The 16,456-nt window shown below is 44.0% G+C and overlaps 1 protein-coding gene across 3 annotated transcripts in view; it reads left to right on the top strand.

Moving 5' to 3' along the window:
- The window catches only part of ANKRD42 (ankyrin repeat domain 42), a 322,945-nt gene that overhangs the window by 287,778 nt on the left and 18,711 nt on the right, over positions 1–16,456 (top strand). For all 3 annotated transcript variants that reach the window (XM_078656238.1, XM_078656237.1, XM_078656239.1), the window contains exon 10: positions 5,134–5,260. In XM_078656238.1, the coding sequence (XP_078512364.1) occupies positions 5,134–5,260 (127 nt within the window). The remainder of the gene's footprint in view (positions 1–5,133; positions 5,261–16,456) is intronic.

Here is a 16,456-nt window from a genome sequence, read left to right as displayed (position 1 = left end):
CCAGTTTAATCTAGAACTTTTCCCAGCATTACAATGTGTTTTGAGTACTGCCTCCTAAAATTCCTATACCTGTAACCTTGCCATCTTTCGAACTTCTTTTAGGCAGCACCAATAATATGGGGGCTGAGGGAGGAGAAATAAGCTTCAAAGTGATAGACTACTCTCCGGGCAAGCCTGTGAACTCTATGTGCATCGCACAGCATGTTAGGTGGGATGGAGGTGTCAGCCCGATAGAGGGTATTGCAGGGTCGGAATGTCATGAAGAGAGGGATAGCAGCACGTACAGTACTAAGTAACAGATAGTACAGTTAGATTAACTTTTTTTATTGTAGTTATCTGCAATTGAAAGTAGAAGGAGTTAGTGTGATTGACACAAGGTCACCTGACTTTGGTCACAATTTGAAAGTGGTACAAGCTAATGGTCTGCAGGCTCAAGAGTTAAAATGAGAACTTGAGTAAACTTAAAAATTCTAATAATAAGAGGGGTTCCCACTCGTCCATTTTGACATTGTGTGTTTGTGAACCTGCCTTAGCAGGAACAGTGGCAAAGGGCTGCCTGCCTCTGACGTTTGTTGTGGTATGCACTACAGGTCCATTCTGAACCATAAGTTGTTTGTGAGTGGTGGTGGATTTGGATATGGGGTGGCATATTGGAGGGTTGCACCCCCCACATCCACAAATAGTCCTATATATAGCATCCTACTACCCCCAAACACAAATTAGCACAGACACTCTGCATGTGCTGCCCTCAAACATAGCAAGCACAGCCACATAGACATACTTCAACCCAAAGATACTGTCCTGTGAGTGGAATCTGGACAGCCACCTACAATATATGTAGCTCCTTAGCTAGAGTCCTGCTACCCCCACCATGCAGTGCAAGCTCCACTATTCGAATACCTCATGCCCAGACACCTTCAAACCCCCAAACAAAATTCCAGGAATGGCTTCCAGCTATCTCCACTCAGAGGCATTTAGAAACAAGCCTGGTGTCATGTCGACCGAAAATATAGTGTCAAGCCTGGGACACCTCTTCCACAAGCATAGCTGAGAACCTGATTAATCTGGGCAGCCCGTGGGCAACAAGAAATCAATCTAGGAGTAGGCTGAAAATGCCTGTCTTCAAAAAAATACAGCCACTTATTGGCCTGGCTATCTATCTCTACTACTTGTCATTTAGAGGATGCAAGATTATGTTCTACCTTCTCATAAAGGCCTCACACAATGCATTATATTCGCTCCTCCTTTTAAAATGTATGTCCAGTCCTAACATGCTTTTTGTGAGAGGGGATTTTGTTATTTGTTCATTTTAGGGCATATTTTATTGTCTGTATTTACTGTGCTTGTTCACTACAACTTGTGGGTTGATCTTGTGTTTTTAATACATCTTCTTCCCACACCTTGTCAATCTGCCAATCAAAGCACAGATAGATAAAATATGGTCACTGTGTACAGAGCAGCTGACTATGGAAGCTGGTGTATACCACGATGAGAACAAATCAATCACTTACTTTCCCAAAATCCCTGGGCAGCTGTCCTATGTTTGTCAAACATTCAACATCCAGTAGGTGAGAACAGGTTCATCATCATAATATCATTAGATTTCTGAATCTAATACAATTATCCACATGATTTCACATTTCAGTGACACACTAATTTAAACTTTTCTGGAATTCATTCAAGCACATTGAAATGGACACTTTGGGGTTTAAAAATTACTGGGGGGAAGCGGTGCACCTCACTGCACGTGCTCACCTTGGAAGTGTTTGGGTTTTTGTCTGTGTGTACTTACTGAGCTGAACATAATAACGAATGTTAGGAAATCATATCGTCTAGGAAACAGATCCAAATTGTCATACTCTTTTAGGAAAGAGATACCATTTTCATGCTTATTTCCACTCCATTTTAAATAATTGTTTCATACAATTTTAAACACTAGAATTTTTTTTTTTTTAATCATTACTGTTTACAATATTAAGACTGTGTCTAAATACAAATATAAATGTATTTAAAAACATATCACCACTGTATATTCATATTGAAAAGTCAAATACATTAGAGTAGGCAAATCATACTTCTACTAAAATGTTCTGTGTTTCAAAGTATTTGGGTGATATGCCATTCCCTTCGGTGTAATGCTTGAAAGTGCATTCTATTAGAATACAACAAATTCAATCTACCTCAGGCATAGTCTGCACAGGTGCAGCTTTGCTAAGGTTCACCTTTGCACCCACCAACTCCAGGAGAGGAAGTAGTCTAAAAAAGAGATGTGTGTGAAAATGCACTTGCCTTGACTGAGAATAGTTAAGTAAGGCTGTATGCTACCTGAATTTAAATATGCAGGAAAATAGGACCTGATGCTCAATTCTGTTGTCCATCTTTGAGCTTCTTATGCTACAATCTCCTCGTGTTTGTCACACAGATTGAGGCAGCTCTTGCTCCCATGCCTTAGACAAACAGATCTTTTCTTGACCAAGGTTAGTCTGCTGCTCTTCTTTTACTTGATTTTATGACAAAATTTGACACTGTCGACTATGGCATTCTGTTAGCCAATTTGGAAAAGGCTGGTTTTAGGGGGTTAGTGCTAGCCTGTTTTCCCTCCTGTCTGGAGAATGGATCTTATTTGGTAGCTTTGCTGCCTTTGAGCTCCTAGGTGCAAAGAAGTGCATATGGTGTTCAACAGGACTCTTTCCTTTCTCCTGCAGGGCTCAATATCTATATCCACCCTTTGATTACTCTTAATAAATCTTTTGGCTGTTCTATCACTTTGTACGCATTTCGACACTCAGATTGTTTTGAGTGAAATGCACCTCGCTCCTCTGCAGACCATTCTACCTGTCTTTTTTTGGTTCAGCAATGGATGCCTTTAACTTTCTATAGCTCGTCACAAAAAAAGTGAACTCCTAGTAGTGGTCAGAAACGCATATAGGTAACATAATTCCATTTGGCCCGCCTCCGTGGGCAAATCGCCAACACCATCTATCTGTATGAAATTGCGTAGAGTTAATGTGCACCACAATCTTTCAGTGCTACACCAGATAAAAGCCAGGACCTCTACCTGTGTACTTAACTTAAAGTAAGTTGACAGATGTTCCTTTTCCTTTCTAAACAGTTATATAGTCATTTCATTGCAACTACCAGTTTGCTCAGATTATACTATTGCAACTTTATCGATCTTGGCCTTCTTTGTGCTGTTTATACCAGTTGCAAACAGTTGTGGTCTGTGTTATTTGTGGGTTAACACAACAAAGTTACCTAACTCAGGCACATAGGGAATGACACCGGTTTTCAGTGATACAAAAGATTGTTTTCAAGGCGCTACTGTCACAACCCTTGCTTCACTGGACACAGAAGTGGGGCCCAATCACTCTAACCCATCTTATAAATTAACTCGCAGCCTGCATCTAATCTCCAGAACCGTGAAGGAAAACCAGAAATATGGAGAAATTGGGGTGTTGACGAGAGAGAGAGACTAACTCTTGCCAGCAGGTAGATTGGTTGGTTGGTTGAATACCTGGACTGGGCTTTCAGATTACACGCAGCACATTGTCTCACATTCACAACACCACGACTGGAGGAACACAGAGAGACAGGAATAAGGTAAGTATAGCAGCAGATATAAAATCAATGCACAAACACCAGGGAGACAGGACATAATGCTTAGGCTGGAGGCTGAGGAGTTTCACTGATACTACCTCCTGAGTAAATCAGAAAACTCACCAAGAACCGAGGATTATTGAACTCCACGACTTCGGGGAAATGGTAAATGAAGCAGAGATACTGAACGGACTGCATGAGAGGTTTCACTTAAGGCAGAAGTCAAAGCCAGGACAGGTGGAAAGTATCATCAGAGTCAATGGAGGGAAGTGAAAGGAGCGGCCCAAAGGGGAACTAGGGAGGAGAAAACAATATATGTGCGGGAACTGACCCTGTAGTGGCTAGGGGCACCATGCCATCAAGGAAGCTCTGGAAGTGCCTGTCTTGCTCGAGTGTAGTGTCCAGTGCCCTATTCTCCATCTTCTTCGCATAGGAAGTTTCCTGGGTCTTTTCTGCTGAAATGTACCTCGAGATCTGACAGTTCGGCATAAGGTGATTTATGAACACAAGAAATCCCCATTTTACTTCTCGTTGTGAGCCATACAACTCATTGGGAAATTAGGCTCAAATAACCTCTAAAGAGGTTTTCTGATCACAGCTGCGTAACTCCCTGTCCTTGGGGATAGAAGCCATTTGCTCTCAACTTTCTTTCAGGAAAGATTTAAAAACCTTTTCTATTCTGTTTCAGTCTCTCTGAGCCATTGTGTTTCGATCGCTAAAATGTGCATTGAACAAACATTGTGCTCTATAATGCAATCCTTGCTTGCCCTTTGGAATGTCTTCTACTATGAAAGATGATGTCAGATAATCGTCATGTATATGAGTTCTGTGTAAATGCATGGCTGAGAGGGATTCTGCGTACTCAGGTCAATTCTTTGGAAATGTCAGTACTTCACCAAGTTCTTTTTCCAGTTAATTTAATTTTAACCCACTAGTGTGAATGTTATAGGTGTTGATGACTCAGATTATTTGTGCACTTATTAGTTTTACCTCATGCATTTTCCAGGTATGGGACCTAATATGGCTAATGCAATATTGTTACATTAATAACCTGATCATCACAAACCCTTTGGGAATATTGGGCTTTTATAAGGTCAATGTGTATACATTTCTTATGCCCACATGTAGCTTCGACTGCAGCTCCTCTTCTTGCCGTTACAAATTGGAACACTCAATAACGTCCGTGGCTTGGAAATTGGTGCCCTATATTGCGTACAAATTTTCCAAGTGGAACAGTATGACTAGACTAACATATCTGCTTAATTTCAGATCATGCTCCAATTTGCGAATGCTGTGTTTTATGTATGATGTTTTACACTGATGTAGTTTATTCTATTAGCTTTAGCTTTTCAGAACTTCAGACCTGTTTTGTTGTTGTTTAGTTTTGTATAATATATATTTTTTAAACATTACTAAAATATTACATCAAAAGCATTTGGCATCCTTGTAAAATGTTTTTTACTGCATCATATGGTAAACGTATTGTTCTTCTACATGTGTATTATGTTTGTAAAGAAATGTTAATATATCTTGTAGTGAGGGCATACAAAAAGATTGGAGAACTTCAGAGACTTCTCAATATTGCTCAAGCTAACTACAAGCAACTAGGAGGCATAATGGAAGAAGACAGAAAAAAGAGAAAAGAAGAAAAAGCATCTGAGAAGTAATATTTCTAAAGCACATATTTTAATTGCTATTATTCAAAGCGTGCACAAGCAATTTTAAATAATCGGAACCTTTTGCAATATTTGTGCAAATGGGTACTAAAACACCAAAAGTATGGACCTTTTTCTTCGTGCAAAGCTGTAAAACAATATAATTTGTAACCTCTTTTAACAAAGCAAACTTCACCAAACAAAATCTTTTTAAACACTGTTCTGAAATGTAGAAACTAATTACAATGTTAATGCATAGGTCGATAGTGCCAACGGTTGGCAATGTTTTAATTCATACTTTCCATACTTTTCTTATATTTAAGAGTCCAGAATAAAAATATATCAAAGCTGTCAGGGTCAATACTCACTAGGAGACTGCAAGGAACCCTTGAGCCGGAATTACTTGAATCACTGACTCTACCCTAGGAACAGGGCAGAAAGGGCAAGAGACAGAGTTCTGGACTGGGGCAGGATAGTTTAGCCCTGTGATTTTGCCATGACTTGTGACGTAAAGTAACAGCAGTCTGTACCAGAACTTCAGGTTGAGAAAACATACCACTAAAAGGAATATTAAGATGTGCACCTCTTGGGTTAGGTGAATGGGAAGGGTAGACGTGACTGCGATATCTCTACGATCTTACTGTCTATGGTAGGGATCTCTAACTTTTTGTAAACTAATGATTTCTTCATTCAGGTTTAAGTAAGATCTGTTATCCTGAAGTCTTGTATGACTAGCAGATTGAGAAGAGAAAGAGTTAGGCATAGACTTCCACTCAAACACTTCTTTGGCACGTTTTAAGTTTCCATTAGAAGATAATCTTGTAGTCCTGTTTTGTAAATTTACTCAAAAAGGTAATGGCTAGCCACTATTATTATGCATGTTTTAAAATCAGTTACTAAGTACCTTACTCTGCTTGCACTCTCTTTTTAGGAGCTGAAATATTTGTATCCCTAAAATTGTGACTGAATCTCACACTGCCCAATAGAAATAGGTCGCTTATGATAAGATCCACTTGGGTTGTTTCTCATCTGTTCTTTGCTTATGGTTAACTGCCCTACACTATGGTCCACAACCTGACAGAACAGAACTGGCCAGGAAGGTGATAAATGTTTCTGGTGGTTCTCAATACTACCTCACTTCATCACATTAATGAATCAAGAAACAAATGCTGTATTACTATGCAGTTCAGACTGGGTGCAGGAAGTCAGGTGAGAACTGGGAACCTTGGTACATATAGTTCCTCCTTTCCCAGTCCCTCTTTAATGCAACTACACAAATATGTTCTTAACTTTTTCATGACCACCATACCCTTCAGTTAGCAGCAATGAGGGGGAATGTGTCTTATGCTCAGTACTGACCATGAGAGAGAGAGAGAGAAAGAAAGAGAACGAGACAAATCCACCAGGCATATCCAAAACACTAGGGACCTGTGTAGAGTATAAAATGTACACATAGTGTAGTCATTTTAGGTGCTCCAGGGAAGAAAATTACCATTTGTGAAAAAATATCAATCAGTAGAAAAACCCTATAACAATTATTGTGACAAATTAAGGGTAGACTGCCTCCAACATAGATCACAAGTCAAAAAATTATTATTGACTGAAATTCTATTGCAAATGATAGCAAGGGAATCCAACAATACAATGAGGTGGTGGTGCAGTGCTCCAAGTGCCTCATACTTAAAATGTTGACATCACAATAAAAGAATACCACATTAAAAGAAAAAGACACTACTGGTTGTCCAGAGAGGTATATCATAATAGTTCTGGTTAATGGATGGTTAATATGGAAATTAAAATGTGCAAACGCATATAGTAGATGGAATGTTTAATGCAATCGGTGTTGTGAGTATGTTCTTTATACAGGGTCTTTATCAGTACTGAACAAAGACAGTGGTAGGTATATTGCCCTAGAGGGGGTAGCACTCTAGCACTGCTAGCAGTATTCTCCCATACACTGACATTGTTTTCAATTTCTATGTAATGGAATGGTCACCTCCTTGTCTTTCCAACACTGGCTAGTCCATGTTGCAAAAGAAAACACAACACTCTGGATAGTGCATAGAAGTCCAAATAGTGTTTGATGCAAATTAGCCAGCAAGCGTAAAAAGAATAAGCACAGCAATTACCATTTCAACAAATGAGAGCTTCGCCCTTGATCAGCTGGAGCCTTTAATGCTAACATCCGTAAATGTTTCTGTTATATTTATACAATTTATCGCAATACAACTGAATGAAAGCGATAACGCATGATAGAGAAACTTGCAGACAGCTACGTATGAGCAGGTGCATGGATCTTCTTATGGGAAGGAATGTGAGAAGACCTTAGGATAAATATACAGTTACACGATCTAATATTTTACAAAATTCTGACTTTATTGTGCTAACTTCAGAAAGAGGCTACGCTTTGTTAGCATGGTTCAGTTGAAATGTGCAGTGTACTACACGGAATATCAAAACCATCGTTCATTTCAAATGTGTGTAAGTGGGCGATAATGCTAAGGCTTTAGTGGTCTTTAAGCTGATACAAAAAAAAAATCATAATTGATAAAATGTGACCACGAGCTTCAAGACGTACATGAGCATTAGTATTTTCGTTGTAAACATATGTGCATTAAGCCACACATACAAGAAAATTCACTTTCTCAAGTCCTTGCCTGTTTCTAATTGCCTCCTCATTTTTTTAAACCTTTTTTGTATTAGCAATGTTGCACTAAATCACATCGCACAGTGTGCAACACACATAAGTGGCGGCCGTCTCCCTGCTAACAAAGGATGTCTTCGTTTTACATTCTACATATAAGATGCTAAATTCTTACATTCATTTGGACACTTCGGTAGCAATGACGGTGCCCATGCATCTATCCATCTCGGATTCCTTCATTTAACAATTTTTGTCCAAATTTATCAGAATACTACAAATAAATAAAAGAGAATAAAGAGACAATTGAACTAGTTATACAAGAAGTGAAAAGGAAGAGGGGAGGGGCATAGCAGCGATCAGTGGCGGGTCTCTTCATTGGTGAAAGATGTAAATCTTCTAGGGCTCGGCTATCAAGTGTCCGGGGTATGTTGTCTGGGAGAGTTAACGGAGCGGCCATCTCTGCCCTACAATGGTATTGACCTATTTGCTTGTGGAGAGTGAGGGAGGGGGGTGGGTTTGTCGTTTCTGAATTCTGTGCGGAATGGGTGAGTTTGGGCACCTGTGTTGCTTGTTCTCTCTCTCCGGTCTGGTCTGCAGTTGAGTGGAGGGCCTCCAGCATGCTCCGCCAGTCATCCAGATCTTGCTCTGTTTTCTCATCTTTGCGTACCATTTTCAAGTGACACTCTTCAGCTCTGCATGTCTGTCCTTCATTTGTCTATGTCTGGGTGTATTGTGGATCCAATGTATTGCAATTCGACGCTTGTCCACGGTCAGACCTAGAAGTGCGAATTTTTGCCTCCTGCGTACCCCCTTTTTTGGCACTGGATGCACTCCTAGTAGACACTGCTTAATGGAGGTCTCCACATGCGCCGCCGTAGCTATGCGGAGTGCCTGGCTCTTCTACTGCCAATATGTATGAAGGTGGACACAGCTCCAAGTCATGTGGAGAAATGTGGCTGGGTCTGTGCTGCATCTTGGGCATGCTGCGGATCTCCCAGGGGTAAAACGTGCCAATCGCTGAGGCATCAGATACGCGCAGTGTAAATAGTAGAATTGAATAAGTCTAAATCCGGCATTGCTAGATACCTCACGGACCAGTGGGAATGCTCTTATCTTTTCGCCCCCTGTAAGTGGAGTTGGTAGGTCCATCTCCAACCTGTCTTTGACTAGAGATAGCTCAGTAGTATGGTGGAGCCCAGGTCAAGAAGTAAGATCAATGTGTGAGATTCTGCTGGTTCATCTGGAAACAAAGTCCACACATCGTGGGTCATGCGTGCTATTTTCACATACTGCAAGAACTGGCCGTCTGGAACTTGGAACTATTCTTTTGCCTCATCGAATGTTAAAAATATTCCATTCTCCTAAAAGTCTCCAGCTGTCAGTCATCCCCCTTTGTACCACTTTGTAATGTCCATAACTGTTTGAATTTGGCAGAATCCTTGTGGCCATTGTAGAGGGAGCGCGTTGGCATACAGGGCATTTCGAATGACTAAGGTGACTGATTGTTTTCATGTCTGATGCCACCTGTCGAACCACGTGACGGCAGTCTCCAGGGATCCGGGAGCTCATCATGAGGCATCTTGGGAGTTCTATTTCATTGCTTTGATCCGCCAGTAGTTCCTTCTCCATGTTCCAGCCTTCAGCACACCACTGTGCTGCGTATTGTAGAAGTCCTGCAAGGTAATAGAGCCTACAGTCAGGGTGGCCCAGCCTCCCAATTCCTGGTTAAGCTTAAGGACATCCTGTTTTACCCTTATGGGTCCTCCAGCCCATACTAGTGAAATTAGGAGACTATTCATGGTATCGAATGTGGCTTTTGGTATTCTGCAGAATACGTTTTGGAGTGCATAGAAGCACCGTGGGAACATTACCATTCTGGCCATGGCCACCCTTCTGATGGCCGAGAGGGGGAGTTTGTTCCAGAATCTTATTACTACATTTCCTACATTCAGCTTGTACTGCGCTTCCGGCCAGTGAGCCACCTGGTGCCTAGGTAGCGAAAATGATCGCTCTCCCAGCTAAATCCGACCTCCGGAAGGTCCAATGATGCATCCCTCACTAAACCCACTAGTGGAAAGGCGTCTTTCTTTCAACAGTTTACGTTCAAGCCAGACGTAGATCCAAAGGAGGTTAGGATATACTGGAGTGATGGGATCACTTCCTCTGGCTGGCGGATGCACAGTAGTGAGTCATCCGCATATAATGAAATTACATGCGTACAGCCATCTATACGGATACCCCACTGGAGTATGTCACATCACAGCCTAATCTCCAGTGGCTCCATCGCCAGAGCAAAGAGGAGCAGTAACAGTGGACATCCGTGTCGTGTGCTCCTCTAGATGGAGAATGCCTGTAATATTAGTCCACCATTCCGTATCTGGGCACTTGGTTGGTGATAGAGTAGATGTATCCAGGATTTACATTCTTACCAAGCCCCATTCTCCTCAAGACCTCCCACAAGTATTCCCACTGCAGGGTATTGAATACCTTCTCAATGTCTAAGGCGATTGCTGCCGCCCGTATCTTACTGTCTGCTACTGAATGCAATACATGTTAGCGGTGCCGTATATTCATATGCTTTCCTCTACCTGTTATGAACCCACACTGGTCCTCATGAACCAGATAGGTCACCACCATACCAAGGTGTGTTGCCAGGACCTTGGCAATGAACTTTGTATCCACATTTCACATCCTTAAGGGTCTATAGGAGCCCGGGTCGTGAGTATCCTTTGGGATCATAACTATCTGCGCCTCTCTCATAGATTTGGGCAATGCTCCCACACATTTAGCTTCCCGCGGGGTTTCCAGCAAGCCGGTGAGCAGGAGATCAGCATATGTCTGATAGAATTCCACCGGTATTCCATCCCGACCCGGGGATTTACAGCGAGACGTACTTTGTGCCGCTTCTCTTAGGTCCTCCAGCTGGTTCTCCCCATCCAGACCTGCCACTTGTTCCTCAGTGAGCCAGGGCAGTGGCACTCCTGGCAGAAATCCCTGTCAATGGACAAGTCTGTGTCTGAGTTTTCCCGGTATATCTCTGCCAAATGTCTGTGCATCAAGGCATTGATTTCAGCCTGTGTGATGGCAACGGTGCCATCTGGGCATTCGAGTGACAGTATGAGAGGTGGGAGGGCACTCCTGTTTGAACAGCCATGCTAAGAGTCTCTCAGATTTATCGCCTTTTTGATGTAGCCACTGGCGGTACTCAGGTCTGGTGAGGCAGTCCAATCTATCCCACACGCTTTGCCCATAGGAGAGATTTGTTTTTGTAATTCTAGCCTCTGTCCCCCATATTGTGCCGCAATCTATTTCCCCTGAACTAATTCTCTTCTGTCTCTTTCCATGCTGTTTGCCTCCTTCCCTTTAAGCTGGATACAGCGCCGGGACACCCCTTTGCTGGGGCAGCTGAGCGCTTTACAAATTTGTTTAACATTTGTTTAACATAACATAAGCTTGTTTTCAGCTTCAATCAATTCTCTCTCTAGCTTTCTTAGCGTTCCCCCCTACTCTAGAAAGGCATTTTTGCTGGGTCACCACTTTGATTGTGTCCCATTCCGTTTCTCTATTACTCGTAGTTGTCCAGTTTGTGTCAAGAAATTTAGCAATGACCACTCGAAGCTCTTCTCGAAACATCATATCCCAAAGTGTCTCTGGGAGGAAGCGCCACATCAGGACCCTCAGTAGCTCGCACATAGGCCCCCACTCTAGGTGTACCGGGGCATGATCTGACATAAAATGCCCCAGTAGCCGTGTCTGCACTGCGGCTCCAGCAGCCTCATCTGCAAGTAGAAAGAGATCAAGTTTGCTGGTGACATCATGTGATGCCGCGTAGCAGGTGTGTCCCTGTACGTTAGGTTGTGTTTCGCTCCAGATGCCAACGCAGCGCAAGTGACCCATCACCCCTCGCAGAGCAGCAGACATATTGGGGTTGGTATACAGCCTCGGGGGTGTCTGTCGAGGCTACCGTCCAGAATGCAATGAAAATTTCCTGCCCATATTAACAGTATCCCTATGTATGGGAGCAGGTTTTTCTCAAGATCTATATAAAACTCCCCATCATCTATGTTTGGGGCATATATGATCACCAAGCATATCGCCATGCCATCTAGCACACCATGCACTAATAATTGTCCCCTCCACTTCCTATGGAGTTTTTGCGCCTTGGAGTCTAACAGATGAGTCTCCCTCAGCATTGCTACCTGGATACCCTGTCTTCGTAGATACATTTGGACTCCGAAGCGTTTCATGAATGAATTGAGCCCTCTCACATTCCATGTTTTGAATTTAAACTGTCCCATTTTGTATGTATTCACAGTCACCCGCACACTGCTCGTCATTTATTCTGTCACCGTCGCTGCCACTACACACAGAAACATCAAATAAAGTAAATAAAGAATATAGAGATATAAGTAACATTTCCGACCCCCCGGGTAAACACTGCATAACATATTATGTGCATTCCCTTGTTGTTTATAACTCCCCCATACCCACCCAAACCCCCATGTCCCAAAAAAGAGCAAAACCATCATTATGAATCTAACATTGACTACAGGAAAGTCATGTGTCTGAACTACACTGGAATTCACATGGATACTAGTCTTCACCCAGTCATACAAGGGACGATCAACCACCCTATTAACCATATTGATAGTTACTATATAGCCAAGCATGCAGTTTACATCCTGTGCCAATTCAAGGTGGTGTACACCCCTGCACTAACCCCTATTCCGGTTCTCACTCACTCTCAGCCGTACAGTCTCTCACTCGACCATCACACTTGTTTTATACTAAAAGTATCAGCAATGAAGATGAAGCATAGATTAATGAGATCAAAGAAGAAAGAGAGGAGTGAGAAGGTGGATAGGAATAGGGTGAAACAGGACTGTTTGTGAAGAAGGTAGTGAAAGAGTAGAAAGGCTGGTAAGGAGGGGGTTGCCTGCCCATTTCATTCTGGTGCCCATCACAGTCTCTTCTTGGTGCAAGTAGGCCTGTAGACCGTACTTCAAGGCCTCCGTTGCTCACTCCTCAGGCACTCGTGTCCATTGTCTCTCACTCTGTCCAGTTCTGTCCCCCTCATACAAATACAACCTCAGTTCAAAGGAGGATCAGGGATCATCCTGTTGGGGGTGAGGGGTGTCTTCAACTATATCCCCTATACTGGCTTCAGAGCTTGACTCAGTGACTTCTTCCTCCAGTGCTTTGGCAGCCTTTCGTTCAGCCTGTTGTGCCTCAGGGTCAAGTCTGTGGGGTCGTCTATCTTTGTTATTAGTCGCCATGTGTTCCAAATCTAGTGATCCATCTTGGTGCACTACTACCTGTTGGGCGGAGCGTGAGGCTCTCCTAGATCATCCACTTTGGAGACTGCTCTTTCCCTTTATTTTAGTGCCAGCATGTCTTCGTACCAAGCCTCCTTGTCGCAGGGTACTCCCTTCTCCATGTACCTCCAGCCAATCCCACACAGACTCCTGTGTTATGATCAAGTGAGTCTGGTCACCGTGTATGACTTTCACCATGGCTGGGTGTAGGCGCATGTACTGGAGGTCCATTGACCTAAGTTTCTGCTTCACCCCCGAACTATGCCCTCTGCTGCTGTACCAGCTGCGTGTAATCCGGGAAGATTCTCTCGACGTGCCGCTTTCAGGATGTTATCACAGTCCCTGTAGGTGAAAACCTTTGCAATGAGCCTTCAGGGTTAAGCACCTGGGGGCGAGATGGTATCAAGGCTCTGTACGCCCTTTCGATCATTTCTGAGAGTTCCACCGTAAGTAATGCCTCCTTTATCCATTTTTCGAGGAAATGCTCCGGAGTCCTCCCCTCACCTCCTTCTGGGAACTCGCAAATCGAAGAATACACCTTCTGGAGCGCCCATCAGCATCTTCGGCGCAGTGTTCCAATACAGCCGTCTTGGCAGACTATTTCGTTAGGGCTGTCTTAAATTTGCAGACTTCATTCTGCCGTTCTGCATCTAGTGACACAGCAACGATCGTGGCCTGACCTGCCACACTGGAGGCTGCTATAGCTGCAAGGATTTCGGCTCCAGTGGGGCCTACTGTGCATTTTCACTCCCCGCAAGCATCTCTCCAGCGCTGTCTGCTTTAGATGCCCCCCTTATGCTGTGTACTGGTCCATTTTCATTTGCTGTTCTAACCTCTACGGTCTGTCTTTCCCCATATTTATGTACTTGAAACGGCTAAGTAGAGAGAGCCAAGCAACAGTCAACTCTGACCAATAAGGCAGTCCACTCAGCGTTCTCAGCTAGGGGCCCTAAGTCCTATGGCTCGGGCTTCATTCCGCACTTCAGGCTATAAGCCGCACAACTTGCCCATTTGCGTTTTACTACCAATTAATTGTGCCTCAATGGGATTGTAGCTTTACTCGTGGCTGCGTCTTGTTGAATTTTGCCTGTTGTGGCGCAGCAATCTTAGGCAGGTTCTGGACTGCGCTGTGCCTACAGGGAACACGGAGTTCGTCTCCCCCCACTGTGGCACTTCACAGTTCCTGTAATCTCCTGCGTTGGGCAATAACCTCGATGGCAAGAGCAGTGCGCCTCTGACCTGTTCACCTTGTTGCGCGGCCATGCTGATTGTTGATTAGAGAGGGCTGATATCTTATAGGGTCCAGCAACCATTCATGCTTTTAGTTGGCCAATGTAGGCCCTTTTCACAGTAGGCTCCCCTAATAATCTGCCTCACTCATGGAGCTTCACTTCTTTAGCCCCGTTTATGGCCAGCAGGTCCTCAATACAGCCCCCCCCAGTTGAGCCACTCACGTGAGGCTGTGGGACCTGGCCGGACCGGCCCGTCTTGTGCCTCATAAGTGCTCGTCTTTGGTACACCTGTGTCGTGGCAGCTCCAGTGCGTGTGCTACTCATGCTCTTACCCCATGGATAGGGCCGCCACTGCCGTCTGCAGTCCGGGCCTCTCCGTCACATTCAAGTCTTGAGTGTCTCACGGGGCCGGTCCTCCAACGGAACCCAGGTACACTGTCCCTGCGTTGTGGCAAGAGAGTCTTATTTCTAATTTTCCTGCTAGGCCCCCCGCCTCACTGGACGATTCTGCCTGCTCACCTACCACGCCCTCGCATGGCTCAGATGATGGGGGGCCTTCAGACTGTGGGCATCGGGAATGTATCTCCCAGCCGATCATCCTGTATGTGCTGCGGCCCTGACCTCAGTGGCTTACGGTAGTTATTCAGGTCAGGTAGTCCCCTGTCCTGTAGACGGATTCCTCCCAACTAAGGCCGCACGCCAGCCTCAGCGTTTCACAAGCAGGGCCTCCACCACTCGAGGTCCTGGCTCCACCTTGCAGCTCCAGGCCTCTGGCATCACACCCCCCTACTGGGCCTCCTTCTGTAGCCTCCCTCTGCAGGGGCACAGAGCTCCACTAGTTTGGCTGTTGGAGGGTAGCTCCGGGGGTGATCGATCAGTCACCCGTCCGCCCTTGTCTGGAGCACAACGCCTCCCAGTGACTCTGTCCAGCAATTTTTCGGAAGGGACGCATCAGTTGACACCTCTCAGTTGTTTCCCCTAATTTGTCTCCCCTGGATGACGTCTTAAGCTGCCTCTTGCCATTGGATGGGTATCTTAAATGTCAATCTTTTAACTGGCAGACAACTGAGCTCTTTAGGCTGCGTCTGCTCTGGTCACCATCTTGGGCACGCAACCCACCTCCTCATTTCTAATTTCTAATTTTTGTACAGTGCTACCCCTACTGCTGTCTTTGACACCACAGTCCTTGTGAAGACCTCACATAAATAACTTTTTTTCCTGGGGTCAAAATGTCAAATTTCATGCTACTTTGTTGCCTTTAACATTTTGGAGCACCGTGAAAGACCACACTTTGTGTTCATAGAGTACCAAACATGAGGCAAAATGGATATGGATGGCATTAGATCACTTATCTACAATGCTTTTTCCTATTCGGATGCCACTTAGTTTACACAGCTACTTCAAGATAGGCAGGATGACAGGCAAATATTTCAGGATCTAAAACAATATTCCAGTATCCATCATGACCACCCCAGCGCTGCTCCAATTTAGGAAAGAGCTATAAACTCACCTCTTTGAAGAACACTACATCACAATGCATTAACCATCCACAACACAGCTTCCTCTGTTCTTGACTTTATGCCTTTGAGCATGCTACACCACTGTGCTGCCTTTTGGCTAGGTTTACGCTATACAAATACCATATACATCAGAGTGAAAGATCCTCCCCAGAAAAAGAATGTCTGCATGGACCTGTCCCACCTCACAATCTAAGTGCCAAGCATCTGTGTCCAACTCATGATCTGGTAGTAGGCTGGAGAAAATCAAACCTGTAATTTCAGCCCATGAAAATAAGAATCTTACAAGAGAACTTTATCCCAATCTGAAAATGTGCAATTGAGAATAAGTGCAACTAAACAGAAACACATTTTGCACAGTGAGCAATGTAAGAGAGATATGTGCCTACCAAAATTCCAGGCATTACTTGTCTGGGAGAATAGAAAGGCGTTTGAGTTTCATCTTCAGCCTGTCATTTTATTTAGTTTGAAGCCAGCCCATAATGCTTGGGCTTGC

This window comes from Lissotriton helveticus, chromosome 8 (genome assembly GCF_964261635.1).
Source record: "Lissotriton helveticus chromosome 8, aLisHel1.1, whole genome shotgun sequence".
In the NCBI taxonomy this organism is placed as follows: Eukaryota; Metazoa; Chordata; class Amphibia; order Caudata; family Salamandridae; genus Lissotriton; species Lissotriton helveticus.
Note: the sequence above shows the minus strand (reverse complement) of the source record. Positions and strands in the feature narration are given on the sequence as shown.